Genomic DNA, 20,455 nt, shown 5'->3' with positions numbered 1-20,455 from the left:
TAAACTATGTATCTCTCGGTTCATGTAACATCCACCCCCCGCCCCCTTTCCCCATCCCCTCCCACATATTGCCTCCTGATTACCTTCCAGGAATTCCGTAACACCAACTTGGCTTCACCCTTCTTCCTATGTCCCTTTTCAGGAACAAAAAACTTTTGAACAGAGCAAAGTCCAGCCATCCCCAACCTAAAGACAGATGCTAACTTGATCATTTTCCCTGCAGACAAAGGCTCCACGACTGTTGTGATGAACCACAGTGATGACGTGTGTGACAGAAGGCATTTCCCAACTGTCTAACACCTGTACCCCCAAGCCCTGTCGTACATCATAGTGATCCCATCCCAGAAGTCCAGCATAACCTCCAGTCCCTACACAAATCCTGAGATTTCTCCCCAAATATCTCCCCAGTATCTAGCTCCCTCCTCACCCCAACTCTAAGTCACACACCCACCTTCTATGTGATTCCCAAAATTCATAAACCCTCTGTCCTGGCTGCCTCTTTGTAGCTGATTACTGTGCTCCCACTGAAAGAATTTTCACTCTTGTTGATCCAAACCTGCAACCAATTGTCCACACTCTAGCCCCCATATTAAAGATGCAAATAGCTTTCTCCACCAGTTCTCGACTATCTCCATCCCATTACCACTTCAATCCCTGCTCGTAACTATTGATGCCACCACCCAATACATCAGCGTGCTCTATGTCAGTTGCCTTGCCACTATCAAACCCTACCTCTCCCAATGTCCTTCCAACTCCAAACCCACCTCCTCAATCCCTAAACACGTAACAAACATCATCTATGTACATAACTACTTCTTGGGGAAGAGGTACAAACATGTCCACACCAGTAGGACCTGTGTGGCACCCTCGTATGCAATTTTTTTATGACCTATCAAGAGAAACATTTGTAGCTACTAAAAACCTTAATACCCGTGCCTGGTTCAGATTCATTGGTGATATTATCACGAACTGGACCCAGGGCTGAGATACCTCATCCTCATTCTGCTACAGCCTCAACACCACCTCTCGTTTGCTTCACCTGTTCTTTCTCAGGTCATCATCCAATCTTCCTGGACATTGGCTTCCTTGTCTCTGATGGCCCCATCCATACTTGTTGTCTATATAAAGCCACTAACCATCAACAGTACCTACATTTTGATAGTCGTCTTCCCTTCCATGCCCAAAAATTACTCCAATGTAGTATGACCACCTAAGGATGGCGCATCTGTAGTGATGAGAATTCCTTTGCCCAGTATGCTGCCTTACTTAAGGCCTTTAGAGACAGGCACTGTCCCCAGAACTTTGTCCGTTTCATACTCTTAACTCACCCTTATCCTCCGACCATCTCCCCAATAATCAGCTGCAAAGGAGCACCCTCCTCATCACCCAGTATCATCCCAGACTGGAAAAACTGAACTATACAGGGTGAGTCACTAACAATTGCCACCTAGAATAACTCTGAATGTATGATAGTAGCTGAAAAGTTTGTGGGACAAAAGCTGCATTCGACAACGGGGGCCTTAATATGACGTTGGCTTTTTGTTACCAGGTGGGGTTGCGTCAGAGATATGGAGGTCAACTTTGTGGTTTTTTTTTTTTTTTTTTTTTTTTTTTTTTTTTTTTTTTTTTTTAAGTGGGATGCGATAGTTTGATATTTATTTTCTGATATCGGCTGTCGAGACGAATCCAATGATATGTACCAGTAAGGTCTTTCAAGGTCAAAAACGTGGCATGAACATCCGTTTACAGAAGGTGTTCGAAGTGATGACCATTGGTATCAATGCAATGCTGAATCTTATCATCATGGATTGAGTGGTATTCCTTATCACTTCAGCACTTACCAAAACACATGCTCTGACAATTATCTCTGGTATATCGTGCAAATAGTAAATATTTGCCAAATACGGCATATCCCTCTAACGTACCATTGACATGTAAACATCATTCGACGGTTCTGCAATACAAAACTAATAGGAACAGTAAGACTAGTATTGTCGAATCGAGTGAGTGTGAATGATGTATTCTTTCGAAGAACAAGTTTATATGCTTCTCATTTACGGAGAATACCAATGAAATTCAGTGAGAGCTAGAGCCTTATATGCTCAAAGATATCCTCAATGTACTCACACTACACGTCATACATTTTAATATGTGTATGATAAATTGAGAACAACTGGATCTTTAACGCATCGGAAATATATCCAGCAAAGGAAAGTTACTAATAAGGAAACAGAAGTTGGGACTCTTACCACTGTGGTTCGAGATCCTTGTGTTAGTTCACGTCAAATCGCAAGGGAATCTGGCATGAGCCAGAGTACTGCTGTTCGTGTTCTGCATTGCCATAAATATCATCCTTACCATATCAGAATTACCTGGTACGGATTGTATGTGTCGCGTTTAATTCTGCCGATGGAGTGATGACACATTTATTAATTTGATTTTATTTACTGTCGAGGCTACATTCATGAACCATGGAAACGTTAATTTGCATTACATGCATTATTGGGCAAGCTGCACACCAAAAACCGTGTCGGTGAATGTATGGTGTGGGATTCTGGAGAACAGAATTATAGGCCCCTATTTCATTGAAGCCAATCTTAATGGTAGGAAGTACACCACATTCCTGCAAGAAACATTAGGTCTATTATTGAAAGGAACAAGGAACAGAATGTGGTATCAACACAATGGGTGTCTGACAATTTTTGCTGATGGCTAGAAATGAGTTGCAGAAACAATTCCCAAATCGTTGGACTGGATGCGGAGGAGATGTATCGTGGCCAGCTCGTTCACCAGACTTGACGCCTCTGGATTTTTTCTTGTGGGTATTCGTAAAAGACATTGTTTATAAAGACTTTCCAACTACACCTGAAGATATGCGAGAAAGAACTGTCAGAGTATGTGCTTCAATAAGTGCCAGAGTGATAAGGAATACCATTCAATCCATGATAGAAGATTGCAGCACTGCATTGATACCGATGGTCATCACTTCGAACACCTTCTGTAAATGGATGTTCATTCCACCTTTTTGATCTTCATTGACCTTCAAAGACCTTACTGTTACACATCACTGGATTTGTCTCAATAGCCGCTATCAGAAAATAATTACCAAAGTATAGCATCCCATTTAAAAAAAAAAAAAAAAAACACAGTTGACCTTCATATCTCTGAAGCTACCCGACCAAGCAACAAAAAACCAATGTCATCTTATGGCCCCCGTTGTTCCATGCAACTTTTGTCCCACACACTTTTCAGCTCCTATCATACTTCTGGAGCTACTCTTGGTGGCAATTGTTAGTGCCTCATCCTGTATACTTCACCAGGGCTTCAACAATTTATCGTTGGACCCAGAAATGCGGAACATCCTTTCACCTTTCCCATCCCTCACTCCGCTACCAATTCAAACTATGCAGTATCCTGGTTCATCTGTATGTCGTATCCAGCATGTCCACTCCCAACCCATTGCACCAAGGGTTATAGCCCAGTGAAAGACCCGTATGGAGTACCTGACCTACACACCAATCCATCACATCCTACTCCAGTCGCAGGCTTATCCTATCCTGTCAGAGGCAGGGCCTCCTGTGAAAGCAGCCATGTTGTTTACCATCTCTGCTACAATTTTTGCATAACATTATATGTGGTCATGGCTGTCAGTCAGCTGTCCACCTGAGTGAATGACCACCACAAAACTGTAGCGAAGGTGGGAGATAATTGACCAGTGACAAGAAATGCTGCTCATTACAACATGCTTAATTTCAATGGCTACTGCACAGTCCATGCCATCTGGATCTTTCCTCCAACATCAGCCTCTCTGAACTATATAGATGGGAGTTACCCTTGCAACACTCCTTTGTTCCCGTAATCCACATGGCCTCAATCTCCACTAGCCACCTGTACCACATCCACTTAGACACTGCTCCAGGACCCTAACTTCACTCATCCTGCACAACTACCCTCTTCATTGCAGTCTCCCCTTCTTCTGACCTGTATCCACTCCCCAATCCACTGTGGGCCTTATTCAAACTTACATTAAGCTTTAATTTAGAATTGCATTTAGAAATATGTTAATGTGAGAGCTACTTTATTATGTGTAACTTTATATGACTGTGGAAAGTTAACTGTATATACCTTAAGACTGTAGATAAATAAGGGGGGAAGTAAGTCACTACAAATGCCACACACTGTAATTATACACTCCTGGAAATGGAAAAAAGAACACATTGACACCGGTGTGTCAGACCCACCATACTTGCTCCGGACACTGCGAGAGGGCTGTACAAGCAATGATCACACGCACGGCACAGCGGACACACCAGGAACCGCGGTGTTGGCCGTCGAATGGCGCTAGCTGCGCAGCATTTGTGCACCGCCGCCGTCAGTGTCAGCCAGTTTGCCGTGGCATACGGAGCTCCATCGCAGTCTTTAACACTGGTAGCATGCCGCGACAGCGTGGACGTGAACCGTATGTGCAGTTGACGGACTTTGAGCGAGGGCGTATAGTGGGCATGCGGGAGGCCGGGTGGACGTACCGCCGAATTGCTCAACACGTGGGGCGTGAGGTCTCCACAGTACATCGATGTTGTCACCAGTGGTCGGCGGAAGGTGCACGTGCCCGTCGACCTGGGACCGGACCGCAGCGACGCACGGATGCACGCCAAGACCGTAGGATCCTACGCAGTGCCGTAGGGGACCGCACCGCCACTTCCCAGCAAATTAGGGACACTGTTGCTCCTGGGGTATCGGCGAAGACCATTCGCAACCGTCTCCATGAAGCTGGGCTACGGTCCCGCACACCGTTAGGCCGTCTTCCGCTCACGCCCCAACATCGTGCAGCCCGCCTCCAGTGGTGTCGCGACAGGCGTGAATGGAGGGACGAATGGAGACGTGTCGTCTTCAGCGATGAGAGTCGCTTCTGCCTTGGTGCCAATGATGGTCGTATGCGTGTTTGGCGCCGTGCAGGTGAGCGCCACAATCAGGACTGCATACGACCGAGGCACACAGGGCCAACACCCGGCATCATGGTGTGGGGAGCGATCTCCTACACTGGCCGTACACCACTGGTGATCGTCAAGGGGACACTGAATAGTGCACGGTACATCCAAACCGTCATCGAACCCATCGTTCTACCATTCCTAGACTGGCAAGGGAACTTGCTGTTCCAACAGGACAATGCACGTCCGCATGTATCCCGTGCCACCCAACGTGCTCTAGAAGGTGTAAGTCAACTACCCTTGCCAGCAAGATCTCCGGATCTGTCCCCCATTGAGCATGTTTGGGACTGGATGAAGCGTCGTCTCACGCGGTCTGCACGTCCAGCACGAACGCTGGTCCAACTGAGGCGCCAGGTGGAAATGGCATGGCAAGCCATTCCACAGGACTACATCCAGCATCTCTACGATCGTCTCCATGGGAGAATAGCAGCCTGCATTGCTGCGAAAGGTGGATATACACTGTACTAGTGCCGACATTGTGCATGCTCTGTTGCCTGTGTCTATGTGCCTGTGGTTCTGTCAGTGTGATCATGTGATGTATCTGACCCCAGGAATGTGTCAATAAAGTTTCCCCTTCCTGGGACAATGAATTCACGGTGTTCTTATTTCAATTTCCAGGACTGTAGTACATTGAATGATTACAGGTACTAATGAGAAAATGAGTCACCAGCAGTGTACAGCTTTCATTGATCTTAAACAACAATCAAGATATTCATGAATTATGTACTAGTACCTACCCTAAATTACTAAATCTCTCCATTAATTCCACGAACACCATCCAAATGCATATAACCATACTCAGAAAGCCAATAGCACTTTCACTTCCAAAGGATGTTTACTCCAAATTTTGTAACAGACCTGACCATAACACAGGTACTTTTAACAATCAACACTAGACAATATCATTATCCAGATCATATGAACAGTTAATGGTCTGTGGACTTAAAACAATGGACCGAGCGAGGTGGCGCAGTGGTTAGACACTGGACTCGCATTCGGGAGGACGACGGTTCAATCCCGCGTCCGGCCATCCTGATTTAGGTTTTCCGTGATTTCCCTAAATCACTCCAGGTAAATGCCGGGATGGTTCCTTTCAAAGGGCACGGCCGACTTCCTTCCCCGTCCTTACCTAATCCGATGAGACCGATGACCATGCAGTCTGGTCTCCTTCCCCAAAACAACCCAACTTAAAACAATGCATCTACATTTAGCAGCAAGTCTAACATTTGGTAAAGTGAGTGTAAACTGTGTTACTTGCATCAGCAACATTTACATCAGCATAAACTAATCTTGAAAATTCCATTAGTAACAACATGATTTTTACATATTTGGAAAGTGAGTGTAGTTCATGTCTTCATAAAATCAACAATTGTCTCCAATTAATTCTCTTTAGTATCCAGTCCACATCAAATCAAAGCAACTTGCACCTCTGGCTATTTTCCAGACTGAGAATGATTCAACTGTTTTGACAGAATTCTTGGAGCTTTCTTCAGTAATGCTTGCTTAACACAGTATAATATTTGCTCCATCAAATACTCATGAAATACTGAAATAAGTCTGTATTAGTTCAATGTTATCATGGTGACTACCGTGCACTTGTCTTCACTACTATTTCAAGAGAGAAGACTCAATTATCTATATTATTCCAAACCTGTTTTATCAACCTTTTAGAAAGTCCATCTGAGGTAGAACCGAAAAATAGTGTGCTTATGTTGGCCAGGCTGTGTAACATAATTCTCTCTCTTTAGCTGTGTGACTATTTTCTTGAGGTGTGGTTTTCCCAATTCTTCATGACCATCAGTTGTTTTTTAACTAACAGCAACATTGGCCAAGCCACACAAAGTGACACCTCTCTCTTAATACCATCTCGTTGAAGTGATGAACAGAACATATGCTACACAGCTTCCGTATGTTGTCATATTTATAACATTGTCTTCCAGCAGCATCTAAACTTCACAATATTGACACAATGGTCAACACTGTTATATGTTGTACTACACTATTCTTGCATAACCACGTAAGTATGAACACACCACATTCTCTCCAGTTCTAGAACTACATCTTAGATCATGTCTTGTAAGTTACAGACTGAGAGTTTATCATGCCAAAGCAAACTTCAAAGAAATGGTTTTCATCAGCTGTTCTCAGCAGCCCTGCCAACCTGATGCAAACAATAAACTCGCCCTGCCAACCTTACACAAACAAACCATTAACATGTTTACGTGATTATTTTCGCATTTAAAATCTCTCTCTCTCATTACAGTTGTTAATGTATACGTACTCAGACAGTTGACCATACTTCTTCAAATGTATTTAACTTATGGCATCATAAAACACATTTAAAAAATTACAGGAAATGCTATTTGCATATCTTTGAGTAGGGTTCTTGTGGTGTTACTTCGTGGCTAGTGCTAAACAAAAGCGTAGTCATATTGTTTGGCTGCAAGATATCCTGAGAGTGCATGTCCTGTCATTAACCCACCTATTACCACTTGTCACCTACAGCTGAATGTTGCCTGCTGCTGTTGCAGTACTTGCGATGACGCCTTGAGACGTTACGACTCCTGCACATTATTCTCATTTTGCACTGCTCACCCTCACTGGAACTGGTGCATGTGTTGGATTCCTATCCCATGCACTTGCTGGCTCTTCCTCCTAGCCATCATTCCCTAACCCTCCCTCCCACTCCCTGTCTCTTCTGTACCCACTTCCTTTCTTCCCTCAGCCACCCCACCAGATACAACCCCTCACCCCTTTCAAACTGCAGTGTGTGTGTGTGTGTGTGTGTGTGTGTGTGTGTGTGTGTGTGTTTTCCTCCACAGCTCTTGAAAATTAATGCATAAATGGTTATTGTATTGTGACTGACTTCAAAATTTTGCTTAAGTTGAATAGATATATACATGGAGCACACATTGTATAGTGTCTGCAAGTGAAAATTGAGAGATATGATATGTTCATAACTGTGATGTGTTTTAGGATCTAAGAAAGGATACCTTAGTCTTCAATTTCTGTTCTTAGGGAAAGCATTTGGAAATGTTGGAGGCTACATTGCTGGTTCAGCAAATCTTGTGGATATGATAAGGAGCTATGCAGCAGGTTTCATCTTCACAACATCTTTGCCACCTACTGTATTATCTGGAAGTTATGCTGCAGTGCAGATTCTTCGTTCACCTGAAGGTCGAGCATTGCGTGCTAAGCACCAACAGAATGTTCAGTATTTACGTGAGAAGTTAATAGCTGCTGGTTTTCCAGTAGAACCCACACCATCTCACATTATCCCCATAAAGGTAGGTACATTTTTTGTTACTGCTTTTTCTGAAAAATGGTGTAATTAATTGACCAGTGTAATGTTGGTGTATAGATTTACTAGAGTGCCTACATTCATGTGTAACTCTGATAAATAATGTTAACATTAATAATTTCATGTTACTGAGTATTGGGGTGCTCTGATGGTAACTGCTAAACTACATTTCGGAAGACCTTGGGTTCAGTCACTTTTGGTCCAAGGATTTTTTCTGTAATTCATTGTTTCACCTTGCATAACTGCAATCTGTGTCTTGTAAAGGACTGTGGTGTCCAAGTCAAACTTCAGGTTATTAATGACTTTACTTGAGTTATCATTGGAAAACATTATTTTGTATTTTGAAGGATACAAAGAATGCTAGTGGAAAATATTCTGTGCATCCCACTCGTGCTTCCTGCCAGTAAAAGAAATTTCTGAAATGTTGAATTTCAGGTTGGTGATCCAATTAGCTGCAGTCAACTATCTGATGAGCTGATACAAAGGTTTGGCCACTATGTGCAGAGTATCAATTACCCTACTGTTCCCAAAGGGCAAGAGAAATTGCGACTTGCGCCAACACCCCATCATACTCCTGAAATGATGAATCATCTTGTGGCAGACATGAGAGATGTTTGGATCACTATTGGTCTTCCTCTACACAACTCATAAGGTAATAATAAATAATTTTGTACTTAATTTTAATTAAGGATTTTATGTACTGGTAACTACATCTATAAAAGTGTTTGGTAGAGAGTATTTTGAGTGTCACAATCATTTCTCCACTTTTCCTGTCCCATTTGCATGTGATATGCAAGTGGAACATCTGTGAGGAAGGCTCTGTGCAAGCTTGAAATTCTCTTACTTTACACTTGTGGTCATTTCACAAGATGTATGTGGATAGAACTCTTCTAGCATCGGCCACTGGAATCATATGAGTATCCCCATGATACTTTACAATTACTAAATGAACCTATAAAGAAACATCTGTTCTTTGTGTTTTTTTCCCCCTATCTCATGAGTTAATTATTAGCCCCAGACTAATGGGTAATGTTCAAGAATGCATGAATAACAGTTTTGTAAGCTGCCTCCTTCATGAGTAATTTTATTCATATTTCCTTAGTAGGACTCTTCCATTTAATCTGTTTGGCATCTGTCTTATAACCATTCCACTAGTTGTTAGCATCTTAGTAGTACACTGATGGTAAAAAGTGCAAAACACAAAAATAATTAATGTAGAGTAGTGAAATTTCAGGAATACATTTGCCTAGGTAACATAATTAAGTGATTAATTTTACAAGATCACAAGTTAATATAAGTTCAAGACATCCTATTGCAAATGTGAAATGCTAGTACATTAATAACCGGTGTAACTGTTAGAATGTTGAATTTGAGCATGTATTGTGTTGTACAGGTGCCGAATATCAGTTTGTGGGATGGAGTTCAGTACCTGTTGCACTTGGTTGGTCAAAACATAGATGATTAATGCTGTTTGTGGATGAGGCTGGAGTTGTCGTCCAATAATGTCCCATACGCGCTCGATTGGAGACAGATGTGGTGTCCGAGCAGGCCATGGATACAGGTTGACACTCTGTAAAGCACACTGTGCCACAACAGTGGTATGGGGGTGAGTGTTATCCTGTTGGAAAACACGCCCTGGAATGCTGATCATTGATGGCAGCACAAGAAGTTGAATCACCAGATTGACATACAAATTTGCAGTCCGAGTGTGTGACATAACCATGAGAGTGCTCGTGCTGTTATACGAAACCACATCCTAGACCATAACTCAAGGTGTAGTTCAGTGTGTCTAGTACCCAGACAGGTAGTTCGCAGGCCCTCAAATGGCCGCCTCCTAACAGACACATGGCCATCACTGGCACTGAAGTGGAACGAACTTTCATTAGAAAACGCAACAAACTTCCCATCTGCCTTCTGCCATTGAAGTCTCATATGGCGGTGGTTTGGGGTCAGTGGAATGCATGCTACCGGACAGCTGGCTTGGAGCTGTCCTTGAAGTAACCGATTTGTAACAGTTCGTTGTATCACCGTGGTGCCAGCTGCTGCTCACATTGCTGCTGCAAATGCAGTAATATGTACCAGTGCCATATGTCAAACCCCATTGTCTTCTCCCTCGGTAGTGCCATGTGGCCGTCCAGAGCTCAGTCTTCTTGCGATTGTACATTCTCGTGACCACTGCTACCAGTAACTATGTACAGTGGTTACATTTCTGCTAAGTTTTTCTCCAATATCGCAGAAGGAACATCCAGCTTCTCATAGCCCTGCTTCACGACCTAGTTCAAACTCGGTGAGGTGTTGATATGGTGCCTTTGTCACCATCTGACAGGAATTCTTGACTAATGTCAACTCGCCACATCCAGTCTCAAAGGTAACTAACGCTCACGACTGTTACAGTGAGTATTTAAAGCAAACCGATTTGCATCCTCATAGTGGCCCTACTAGCACCACTGTCATGTGACAAGTGCGAAATTTGAATAGACATATCTGTCAGATGTAGAAATGGGCCTACCAACTTTTGTTTGTCACACAGCTCCACCTTGATGTTGCGACTTTTCTTTCATCAATGCACAAGAATGATAACTTTAGGACTGTCAGTTCTAAGACTACAGTCACAGGTAGGATTATTCCAGCAGTATTTGAGATGGAAAAAGTGTAGCAGGAATTTCGGCTTGTGATCAGTCCACACAGAGCAAGAAAAATTGCCATTTTATTGAATGCACATTTGGCAATTTAGCAAATAAATGTCAGATTTTTGCACTGGATGATAGATGAGTGTGTTGAATTTCTTTACATTATAGTTCAAACATCTTGTGTACTTCACAATTATGAGAGGATTTTGGGGTTACAACTTTGAGGACATTCAGACATTTTTGTCAACAAGTATATTTGCTAGTGGAACTAGAGGCAACACAAGCCTAAAATTGTGCAGATCACTTTGCAGAGTATTCCTCTTCTGGTCAAAGATCAATACCTTCACAAAACTAGTGTACAGAATAAATTTTAAATTGTTGTCCTGACTGGAATATGGAGAGGAATTCATTTTTATCATTTTTGTTGTTAGCAACTTTACTTCCTTCTTCCAGTTGTGTTTTCCCCCATTCTCACACAGTAAGTTCCATGGTAAATACTAGTCACAACTCGTCATCGTGAACCTGTTTTTATAGTCTGATACTTCATACCGCAGGCACATGAATACCTTTTAATAGCTGCTGTCCACATAATAATTGTTACACATCATCACCAAAACATTCTGATTGGTAACTTGTGACAGACTAAATTCCATGTGAAAAATTGCTCGTATGCCCACACAGGGAGAATTCCAGCTGAGAAATAGGTTGGGGTGCATGCAGCTGTGTGTGATCTTGAATATGCGTTCTGTTTGTGCAGCAGCAGCATAAATTCCAATGCTGTGTGATCACTTGCTTAGATGCTGCCTGCTGCATTTTTCTCCATGTTGAATCCCACTGTAGAAATAGCTCATGTGGCAGAAGTGTAACAGGCTCCTCAGCAGGTCTTTTGCAGAACCTGCAATATATAGACCAAAGAGGCATTACATTTTGCAGAATGTAAACATTTTCTTTAGAATAACACACTCTGGAAGTTATTTGAACAGATATTTAGTGGATCATGCTCAAAAGTCAGAAAGGACCAGCTGCTGTTCTGTAGATATTGGGTTGGGTTGGGATGATTTGGAGGAGGAGACCAAACTGCGAGGTCATCAGTCTCTTGGGATTAGGGATGGAAGTCAGCCGTGCCCTTCCAAAGGAACCGTCTCGGCATTTGCCTCAAGTGATTTAGGGAAAGCACAGAAAACCTAAATCAGGATGGCCGGACACGCAATTGAACCGTCGTCGTCCTGAATGCGAGTCCAGTGTGCTAATGACTGCGCCACCTTGCTTGGTTATAGATATTGCTATGATGATTATAATAAATGTCTTGTTCCGTGTGCTGTTAGTGGTGCTTGCTACAATGTGTGAAAAAACACTTGACAGTAGCAGAAACAATAAATTACTTGCTCCTGTTTGGGCACAGATTTAAGGATTGTTTGACTCTCAGTTAGCAGAAAAGAGAGTATTTATTCAATTCAGGGAACTGAATTTCTTCACAGGAATGATCACATGCTAACGAAGTATTCAACATTACCATCAGTCCATTGAAAATCTGGATTGTGATAGTTTATATTACTACCAAATAAGGTACACTTCTGCAGCAATAATGTGAGAGTTGTTCAAACAGTGATGGAGAGATGCATGTTGGGAACCACTAGAAGAGCTATCAAAACAAACAATTGACATTGGAAGATGTAATTTTGACAGTAATGAAACTAAAATGGAGGTGGGAAGAACATGTAGCCAGGTGCATGAATGGTAGACATACTAAGGAAGTTCTTTGGTGGATTCAAAGAAATAACAAAACATGGAGACAACAACATAATGGAAATCAAGTAGCTGATATTAGAAAACATGTAGCAACAAAATGATTGTGTGTCATTAAAGATCATGAAGATTTCTGGAGGAGGCTGTAATTCAGTTGTCAATGACAAATGGCTGCTGGTGCTAATGATTGTTGATGATCTCCTTGTACTGTAATGTTAATATGTACTTACCATTTGAAAACAGTTTCATTCCAACAAATCATTAATGAGGCTGTGTAGAATGACCAAATAGGTGATATGGAGGAAGTCATGTCCCTTTACCCATGCTAATGCACACCTTGCTCTTATATGTCACTGGCAAATGATAATAGTGTTACCATCAATCTGACATGGCTCTGGAAATTCACTAATATAGTATGACATTTGTGAATGATTTTTTTTTTAATATGTGGTAATCTTCTACATTATGATTTTGTTTCTTTATACTAGTAGTTACCCACAATTGTTACATAGTAGTATCCTGCTCCTGATAGGAAGGCCTCCATGAGTGTTTCCTAAACTATCCACTACACTTGTGCAAGATGATGTGACCACAAATTTGCAAATAGAACATGATTACATAAGCAAACTAATGACATAGTAAAAACAGTATTTTGAAAATGAACCAGCTGCTTGTCAAAATACAATTAGGTCTTTCTTACTATAGTTTCAAATGCTATGTTGCTTGTGGCTGTGTAGCTAATAGATTGATGCACAAACTGCAGTTAAATTAGACTCTCATAATTTTTTCCCCCCCAGATCGCCAGGCTTTCAATATGACAAACATCAGTGCTGCCAGAGGTTGAACAAACTGGGACATTTTAATTGTTCCAGAATTTTAACAGCATCTTTGCATCTCAACGCTGGTCGTTTCAAGGAATAAGATGCTTATGACCAAAAGTCCAAAAACAAATAATTTGCTTAATAGGTTGCTCTCTTTAGATTGAGTGATCTGATTTATTGTGTCTCAAATTTATTTTTATAACAATTTTAGAAAATTATTACAGTATTTATGTGTTATTGTGAACTCTCAGGTTTTAATTACTCTAATTTTAGACAGATGATGATCATATTGCTCCATGTTTGTGTGGAAATGAATTTGATGAAGGTATTACTTATGATGTAATGCTACATTTCTAGATGGAAAGAATGGATTTCTTTCTGATCCTTTGTTTATTTTTACAAGAAATTTGAAATTTTGCATTTTTAAAAAAGTATCAAGTAATTTAAAAAGAATACTTTTCCTACAAACCCTGAGTGTGTCTGTGCAGGATAGAGGGGAGAAATTGTAAGTTTGGTGGAAGAAAAGACCAAATTTTAACTTGCAATTCAATTCAATGTGAAACTTTTAATGCGTTAGAAATTGTTCACTATCACTGGTCAGCTTCTGGTGATACTACATCCAACTTATCCTAAAACAATAAAGTAATAATGTAATTATATCCTTCTCTGAAATTAAATGCTTCAAGAAAAAGCTCCAATGTAGGAAGATTAAAATTATCAGCATTACTACAGAAAGAAATTATCACTGGGGTTTATAAATAGAATACACAGCAACATTATTTTGAATGTATTTATTGTGAGTATATTTTGTGGAACTAGCACAACATTTTGTGTAGTGTAAGCTATATTTTGGAGTTTTTCTTTGTTTGAACATTAAACAAGGATCAAGTACAGTATGCAGCCATTAATTTGGAATGACACTTTATTAACATGATTATATTCTGTTCCTATATGAGGAGCACAAAATTTCATTTCAGGTGATCTCCATGTGTTGGATTGATTGTATGTTGCACGTTCCTTTGCCTTTCACTGCCACATGTGTTTCCATTAAAAAGCCTTACATAGCCATTTTCTAATGGAGACCACTCACTCAAATATATTATGTGCTGATGTGTTTCATTGACATAGGCCCAAGTCAATACGGCATGAAATTTTGAACATGTAACTGTTCACAAATTAAACCACTGATTATTTGTAATGTCATGCTGTGCAAGCTGTGGAGAGTGTAATGATTTATAATCACATGACTTTGTTATTGAGGAGACATTAAATCTTAATTGTCCTTCCTTTTTTCTACATTCTTAATGCAACATTAGTATTAATTATACAATTTTTTGTGCTAGTTGGTGGTGAATAGTACTGCTTTGCTTAAAGAAAATGTGAATATTTCTCTGACTTCGCCATTTAACTGGCAGATAGAAGTATTTGGCAAGATAAAAGTGTGTGGGAAATAATTTTTTTTTTTTTAAATTAAAATATTTTATACCTTATGTCAAGGAGACAATGAACATGTAAAAGAAGTTACGTGGCTTGCAGGCACACAGGCTCTGCAATTTCAGTAACTTGGATTTTAGTATAATCAGATGTGCAAGATATTTTTGGTCATCTTTAAACTCCTCTTTGTCCTGCATTATGAGCACAGAGCTAGTTTCATGTTCTGTAGTTAATGTTGCATTTACACTGTTGATTGTGAAAAGCACTTAACATTGTTGTATCAAAGAAATGTTATTTAGATATACTTACTCCTCAGTGTTAAAAAAATCATAATCGGGCTGACAGGAGAATTTTATGTTTTAGTCTTGAAAAACAGTGGCATACATGATGATGTATAAAAAGAACATAAGTTTGGTCTGATTGCTGCACAACACATTTTGTGAAAAGACACATGGATGACTGTTTCTGTAGCCTGATTGTGATTCATGTCAATGTTGAATGTGATTTTTAATTACCACCTGCATGTTCTACTGTTTTGTTTTTGGTTTTGTAATCTGTTTTCTGTCAGTCTTCATTTTAATAAACAGTCTTTAAGTAATTAGTTACTTGATTCAGATTTGAGATGATTTTGAGAAACAGATTTTTCTTTTTAGTTTTTTTCAATTTTGTAGTACTGTAGCAAATGGGAAAAAAAAGCAATTTTTATCTCACTATATACAATCATGTTCAAGAGTCTCAGGTACTGAGAAGGTACTGAGATTTGAAGTAAATTCACAACCAAACTAGTTAAACTGTTGACTTCATATTTGTCATCTGTTATGTACCTTGTATTTTGTGATTCTCAGTTTGTATGTTTGAGAGATATTTAAATTCTCTCTCTGCCACACACTGTTAAGTGGCTTGCAGACTATAAATGTTGATGTCTTAATGTATGGGCAGCGTTAAGAGGCTTTAATTTATAATATGTATTCTTTTAATGCTCTGTGTCATCATTCCTACTGAACACTAATGAGAGTTCAGTATACAGTATTTACAAATTCAGGTCAATATTTTGTGTGCACAAGAATCATTATTTTTGTAATAAATTCTAGTCGTTGATAATTGTAATTTTTCTCTGGATATGGCAGTTTCATTATAAGTGTGAAAAGAAACTAATTATGCTGCATGTGTGTTCAAAATGGAACAAATATATAAACACTCAAGATAAAAATGAATTTCTTATTTCTCCTTTTTTCTTTTTAAAGTTTCTAATATACACAATTATATTCCTAATTGAATTATCAGAATGTGTGATTTCCTGTTGTCAAGTTGGACAAAGTTAATGCATAATACTACAGTTTTTTAGTGCAGACTTCTCTGTTTACATGAATTTTGGAAGCAAATGTGTTAATACAGTGTTTAGTGTACTACTGGCTTTACACAAGTTGATATAGTCACAGTCATAGATGACAGAAGACTTGGAATAGAGGATGACAAAACAAACACAGACTACATTTTCAAATCTTCCTTCAGAAAGGAACAGCTGTGTCCAGTAGTTGTAAGAAAGCATGTCACACACATCTGCAATAAATGTAGCAGAAGTGATCCACAAAACTACTGACCAGGCTTATTCATAGTCATATGTTGCAGAATATTAGAACGTATTCTGAGCTCAAACATAATGAAGTATCGCAAACAGAATGACCTCAAACACACCAGCCAGCATGGATTGTGGAAACATTGGTCACATGATACCCAGATTTTCTCACGTCTTGACGGCCTCAGATGAAGACTATTTGGTGGCTGCAGTATTACTTGAGTTCAGAAAAGCATTTGACTCAGTACAACACCACTATTTATCATCATACGGGATATTTATGATCATATAGGGTATCAAATGAAATTTGTGACTGAATTGCAGGTTTGTTTGTAGGGTGATGCAGCTTATCATCTTGGGTGGAGAACCATCAACAGGTTGTACGATTAACTTCAGTGATGTCTCAGGGAAGTATTTTGGATCCCTTGTTGCTCATGTTATGAACATGCTTGCAATGGATGATCTTCTACATATACAGAAATCATATACAAACATTTATTCTGCTTTTTAACTAAGGACTATCAACGGTGAAAAGGTTGTCCTCCAAACCAAATTACTTGATTCTTAATCCAAAAAATATTTTATTTGGTTATGAGAGACTAATGATTTACTAAGTGTGTTGCAAATGATACATTTGGTCATTGTTGATATATTAGAATAGGAAGTAAAAACATTTCCAGCTTCAGAACAAAATGGTAACATTCAGATGAAACAAGAAAGGAAATTAAACCAGAATTATATGCCCCAAAAATGAAATAAATCGTATCAAACTGACTGTAATCGTATAAAATTAATTGTTGGTAAGGCGGGTGCCAGGTTGAGATTCATTGGGAGAGTCCTTAGAAAATGTAGTCCATCAACAAAGGAGGTGGCTTACAAAACACTTGTTCGACCTATACTTGAGTATTGCTCATCAGTGTGGGATCCGTACCAGGTCGGGTTGACAGAGGAGATAGAGAAGATCCAAAGAAGAGCGGCGTGTTTCATCACAGGGTTATTTGGTAAGCGTGATAGCGTTACGGAGATGTTTAGCAAACTCAAGTGGCAGACTCTGCAAGAGAGGCGCTCTGCATCGTGGTGTAGCTTGCTGTCCAGGTTTCGAGAGGGTGCGTTTCTGGATGAGGTATCGAATATATTGCTTCCCCCCTACTTATACCTCCCGAGGAGATCACGAATATAAAATTAGAGGGATTCGAGCGCGCACAGAGGCTTTCCGGCAGTCGTTCTTCCCGCAAACCGTACGCGACTGGAACAGGAAAGGGAGATAATGACAGTGGCACTTAAAGTGCCCTCTGCCACACACCATTGGGTGGCTTGTGGAGTATAAATGTAGATGTAGATATCTAGGAGTCACTATCCAGAGCGACCTTAACTGAAATGACCGCATAAAACAAATAGCAGGAAAAGCAGAAACGCTTTCTTCTACTTACTTAAGAAAATTTAACTTATCCACCATCTTGGTGGAGAATTAGGATTAGTGTCGGCAGGTGAGAGGGAGAGTGACCATCAAATTTCATCATGCTGGCAACCTTTTACTGCGTGCTTTGGCTTTTTATGAACATCTACCACTTTCAGACTGCAGTTTGCCTCAGTCCTTTTGTAGTTGGAATTGAATTGACTTTAAAACTGAACAAATACTCAACAATAATACACATTTCTGCAGGACATGGTGTAGGGGCCAGTGACGTACTTACATGTTTTGTGCAGCAATGTTGTCAGTGCCCCCAGTGAGGTGAGGTGTGACAGGAATGAGAGGGGGTGTGTCAGGTGGTGGTTCCATTCAACCAATGAGAAAACAGTGGGGAGGTAATATGCTTGGAAGCAAGAGACATTGCAACATTCTCACATCAGTATAGAAGCAAAGTCTGCTATGTATACAGAAAAAACAGCTGTGTTCTCAGGTCTCACTATAAGTACAACCTCAGAAATCGCAACATATTTGGAAGAAACAGCCAAATATTTGTGACAACAAAGATATAAATTTTACAGGTGTGCTGCTGTTATGACGACGACGACGACGACGATGATGATGATGATGATGATGATGATGATTTAAAATAATGACAACACAGACAACAGGCTTAGTATGCAAAAAAGGTGGTGGCAAACCATTTCTTTTCATTTATTTTATTCCTGCTTGTTGTTGTCGTTGTTGTTGTTGTGGTCTTCAGTCCTGAGACTGGTTTGATGCAGCTCTCCATGCTACCCTATCCTGTGCAAGTTTCTTCATCTCCCAGTACCTTCTGCAACCTACATCCTTCTGAATCTGCTTAGTGTATTCATCTCTTGGTCACCCTCTACGATTTTTACCCTCCACGCTGCCCTCCAATGCTAAATTTGTGATCCCTTGATGCCTCAGAACATGTCCTACCAACCGCTCCTTTCTTCTCGTCAAGTTGTGCCACAAACTCCTCTTCTCCCCAATTCTGTTCAATACCTCCTCATTAGTTATGTGATCTACCCTTCTAATCTTCAGCATTCTTCTTTAGCACCACATTTCGAAAGCTTCTATTCTCTTCCTGTCCAAACTATTTATCGTCCATGTTTCACTTCCATACATGGCTACACTTCTACAAATACTTTCAGAAACGACTTCCTGACACTTAGTTTTTCCATTCGTCTGTAAAGAATTCGAATTAGTATTTTGCAGCTGTGACTTATTAAACTGATAGTTCGGTAATTTTCACATCTGTCAACACCTGCTTTCTTTGGGATTGGAATTATTATATTCTTCTTGAAGTCTGAGGGTACTTCGCCTGTCTCATACATCTTGCTCACCAGATGGTAGAGTTTTGTCAGGACTAGCTCTCCCAAGGCCATCAGTAGTTCTAATGGAATGTTGTCTACTCCCAGGGCCTAGTTTCGGCTCAGGTCTTTCAGTGCTCTGTCAAACTCTTCACGCAGTATCCTATCTCCCATTTCATCTTCATCTACATTCTCTTCCATTTCCATAATATTGTCCTCAAGAACATCACCCTTGTATAGACCCTCTATATACTCCTTCCACCTTTCTGCTTTCCCTTCTTTGGTTAGGACTGAGTTTCCATCTGAGCTCTTGATACATACAAGTGGTTCTCTTTTCTCCAAAGGTCTCTCTAATTTTCCTGTAGGCAGTATCTATCTTACCCCTAGTGAGATAAGCCTCTACATCCTATTAAGTTAATTAGATTCTGCATTTTATAATCAAATAAATTTAAGCTCGTTTATAAGGAAGCTTAACTTCTTAGCCGTACCATTATAACAGCCTATAAGCAATACAATATCAGGAGAAAGAAAACTGGCGTTCTACGGATCGGAGTGTGGAATGTCAGATCCCTTAATCGGGCAGGTAGATTAGAAAATTTAAAAAGGGAAATGGATAGATTAAAGTTAGATATAGTGGGAATTAGCGAAGTTCGGTGGCAGGAGGAACAAGATTTTTGGTCAGGTGAATACAGGGCTATAAATACAAAATCAAATAGGGGTAATGCAGGAGTAGGTTTAATAATGAATAAAAAAATAGGAGTTTGGGTAAGCTACTACAAACAGCACAGTGAATGCATTATTGTGGCCAAGATAGACACGAAGCCCACACCAACAACAGTAGTACAAGTCTATATGCCAACTAGCTCTGCAGATGATGAAGAAATTGATGAAATGTATGATGAGATAAAAGAAATTATTCAGGTAGTGAAGGGAGACGAAAATTTAATAGTCATGGGTGATTGGAATTCGAGAGTAGGAAAAGGGAGAGAAGGAAACAGAGTAGGTGAATATGGATTGGGGCTGAGAAATGAAATAGGAAGCCGCCTGGTAGAATTTTGCGCAGCTAACACTTAGTTCAAGAATCATGAAAGAAGGTTGTATACATGGAAGAACCCTGGAGATACTAGAAGATATCAGATAGATTATATAATGGTAAGACAGAGATTTAGGAATCAGGTTTTAAATTGTAAGACATTTCCAGGGGCAGATGTGGA

The 20,455-nt window shown here is 40.2% G+C and overlaps 1 protein-coding gene across 4 annotated transcripts in view; it reads left to right on the top strand.

The window, feature by feature from the left end:
• The window catches only part of LOC126248143 (5-aminolevulinate synthase, erythroid-specific, mitochondrial), a 101,738-nt gene extending 85,608 nt beyond the window's left edge, over positions 1–16,130 (top strand). For all 4 annotated transcript variants that reach the window (XM_049948845.1, XM_049948844.1, XM_049948843.1 and 1 more), the window contains exons 9-11: positions 8,007–8,275; positions 8,725–8,941; positions 13,463–16,130. In XM_049948845.1, coding sequence (XP_049804802.1) covers positions 8,007–8,275; positions 8,725–8,940 — 485 coding nt within the window. In that variant the 3' untranslated portion in view covers position 8,941; positions 13,463–16,130. The remainder of the gene's footprint in view (positions 1–8,006; positions 8,276–8,724; positions 8,942–13,462) is intronic.
• Positions 16,131–20,455: the final 4,325 nt, after the last annotated feature.

Source organism: Schistocerca nitens, chromosome 3 (assembly GCF_023898315.1).
Source record: "Schistocerca nitens isolate TAMUIC-IGC-003100 chromosome 3, iqSchNite1.1, whole genome shotgun sequence".
NCBI lineage: Eukaryota > Metazoa > Arthropoda > Insecta > Orthoptera > Acrididae > Schistocerca > Schistocerca nitens.
The sequence above is the reverse complement of the archived record's forward strand: the minus strand, read 5'-3'. Positions and strand labels throughout refer to the sequence as shown.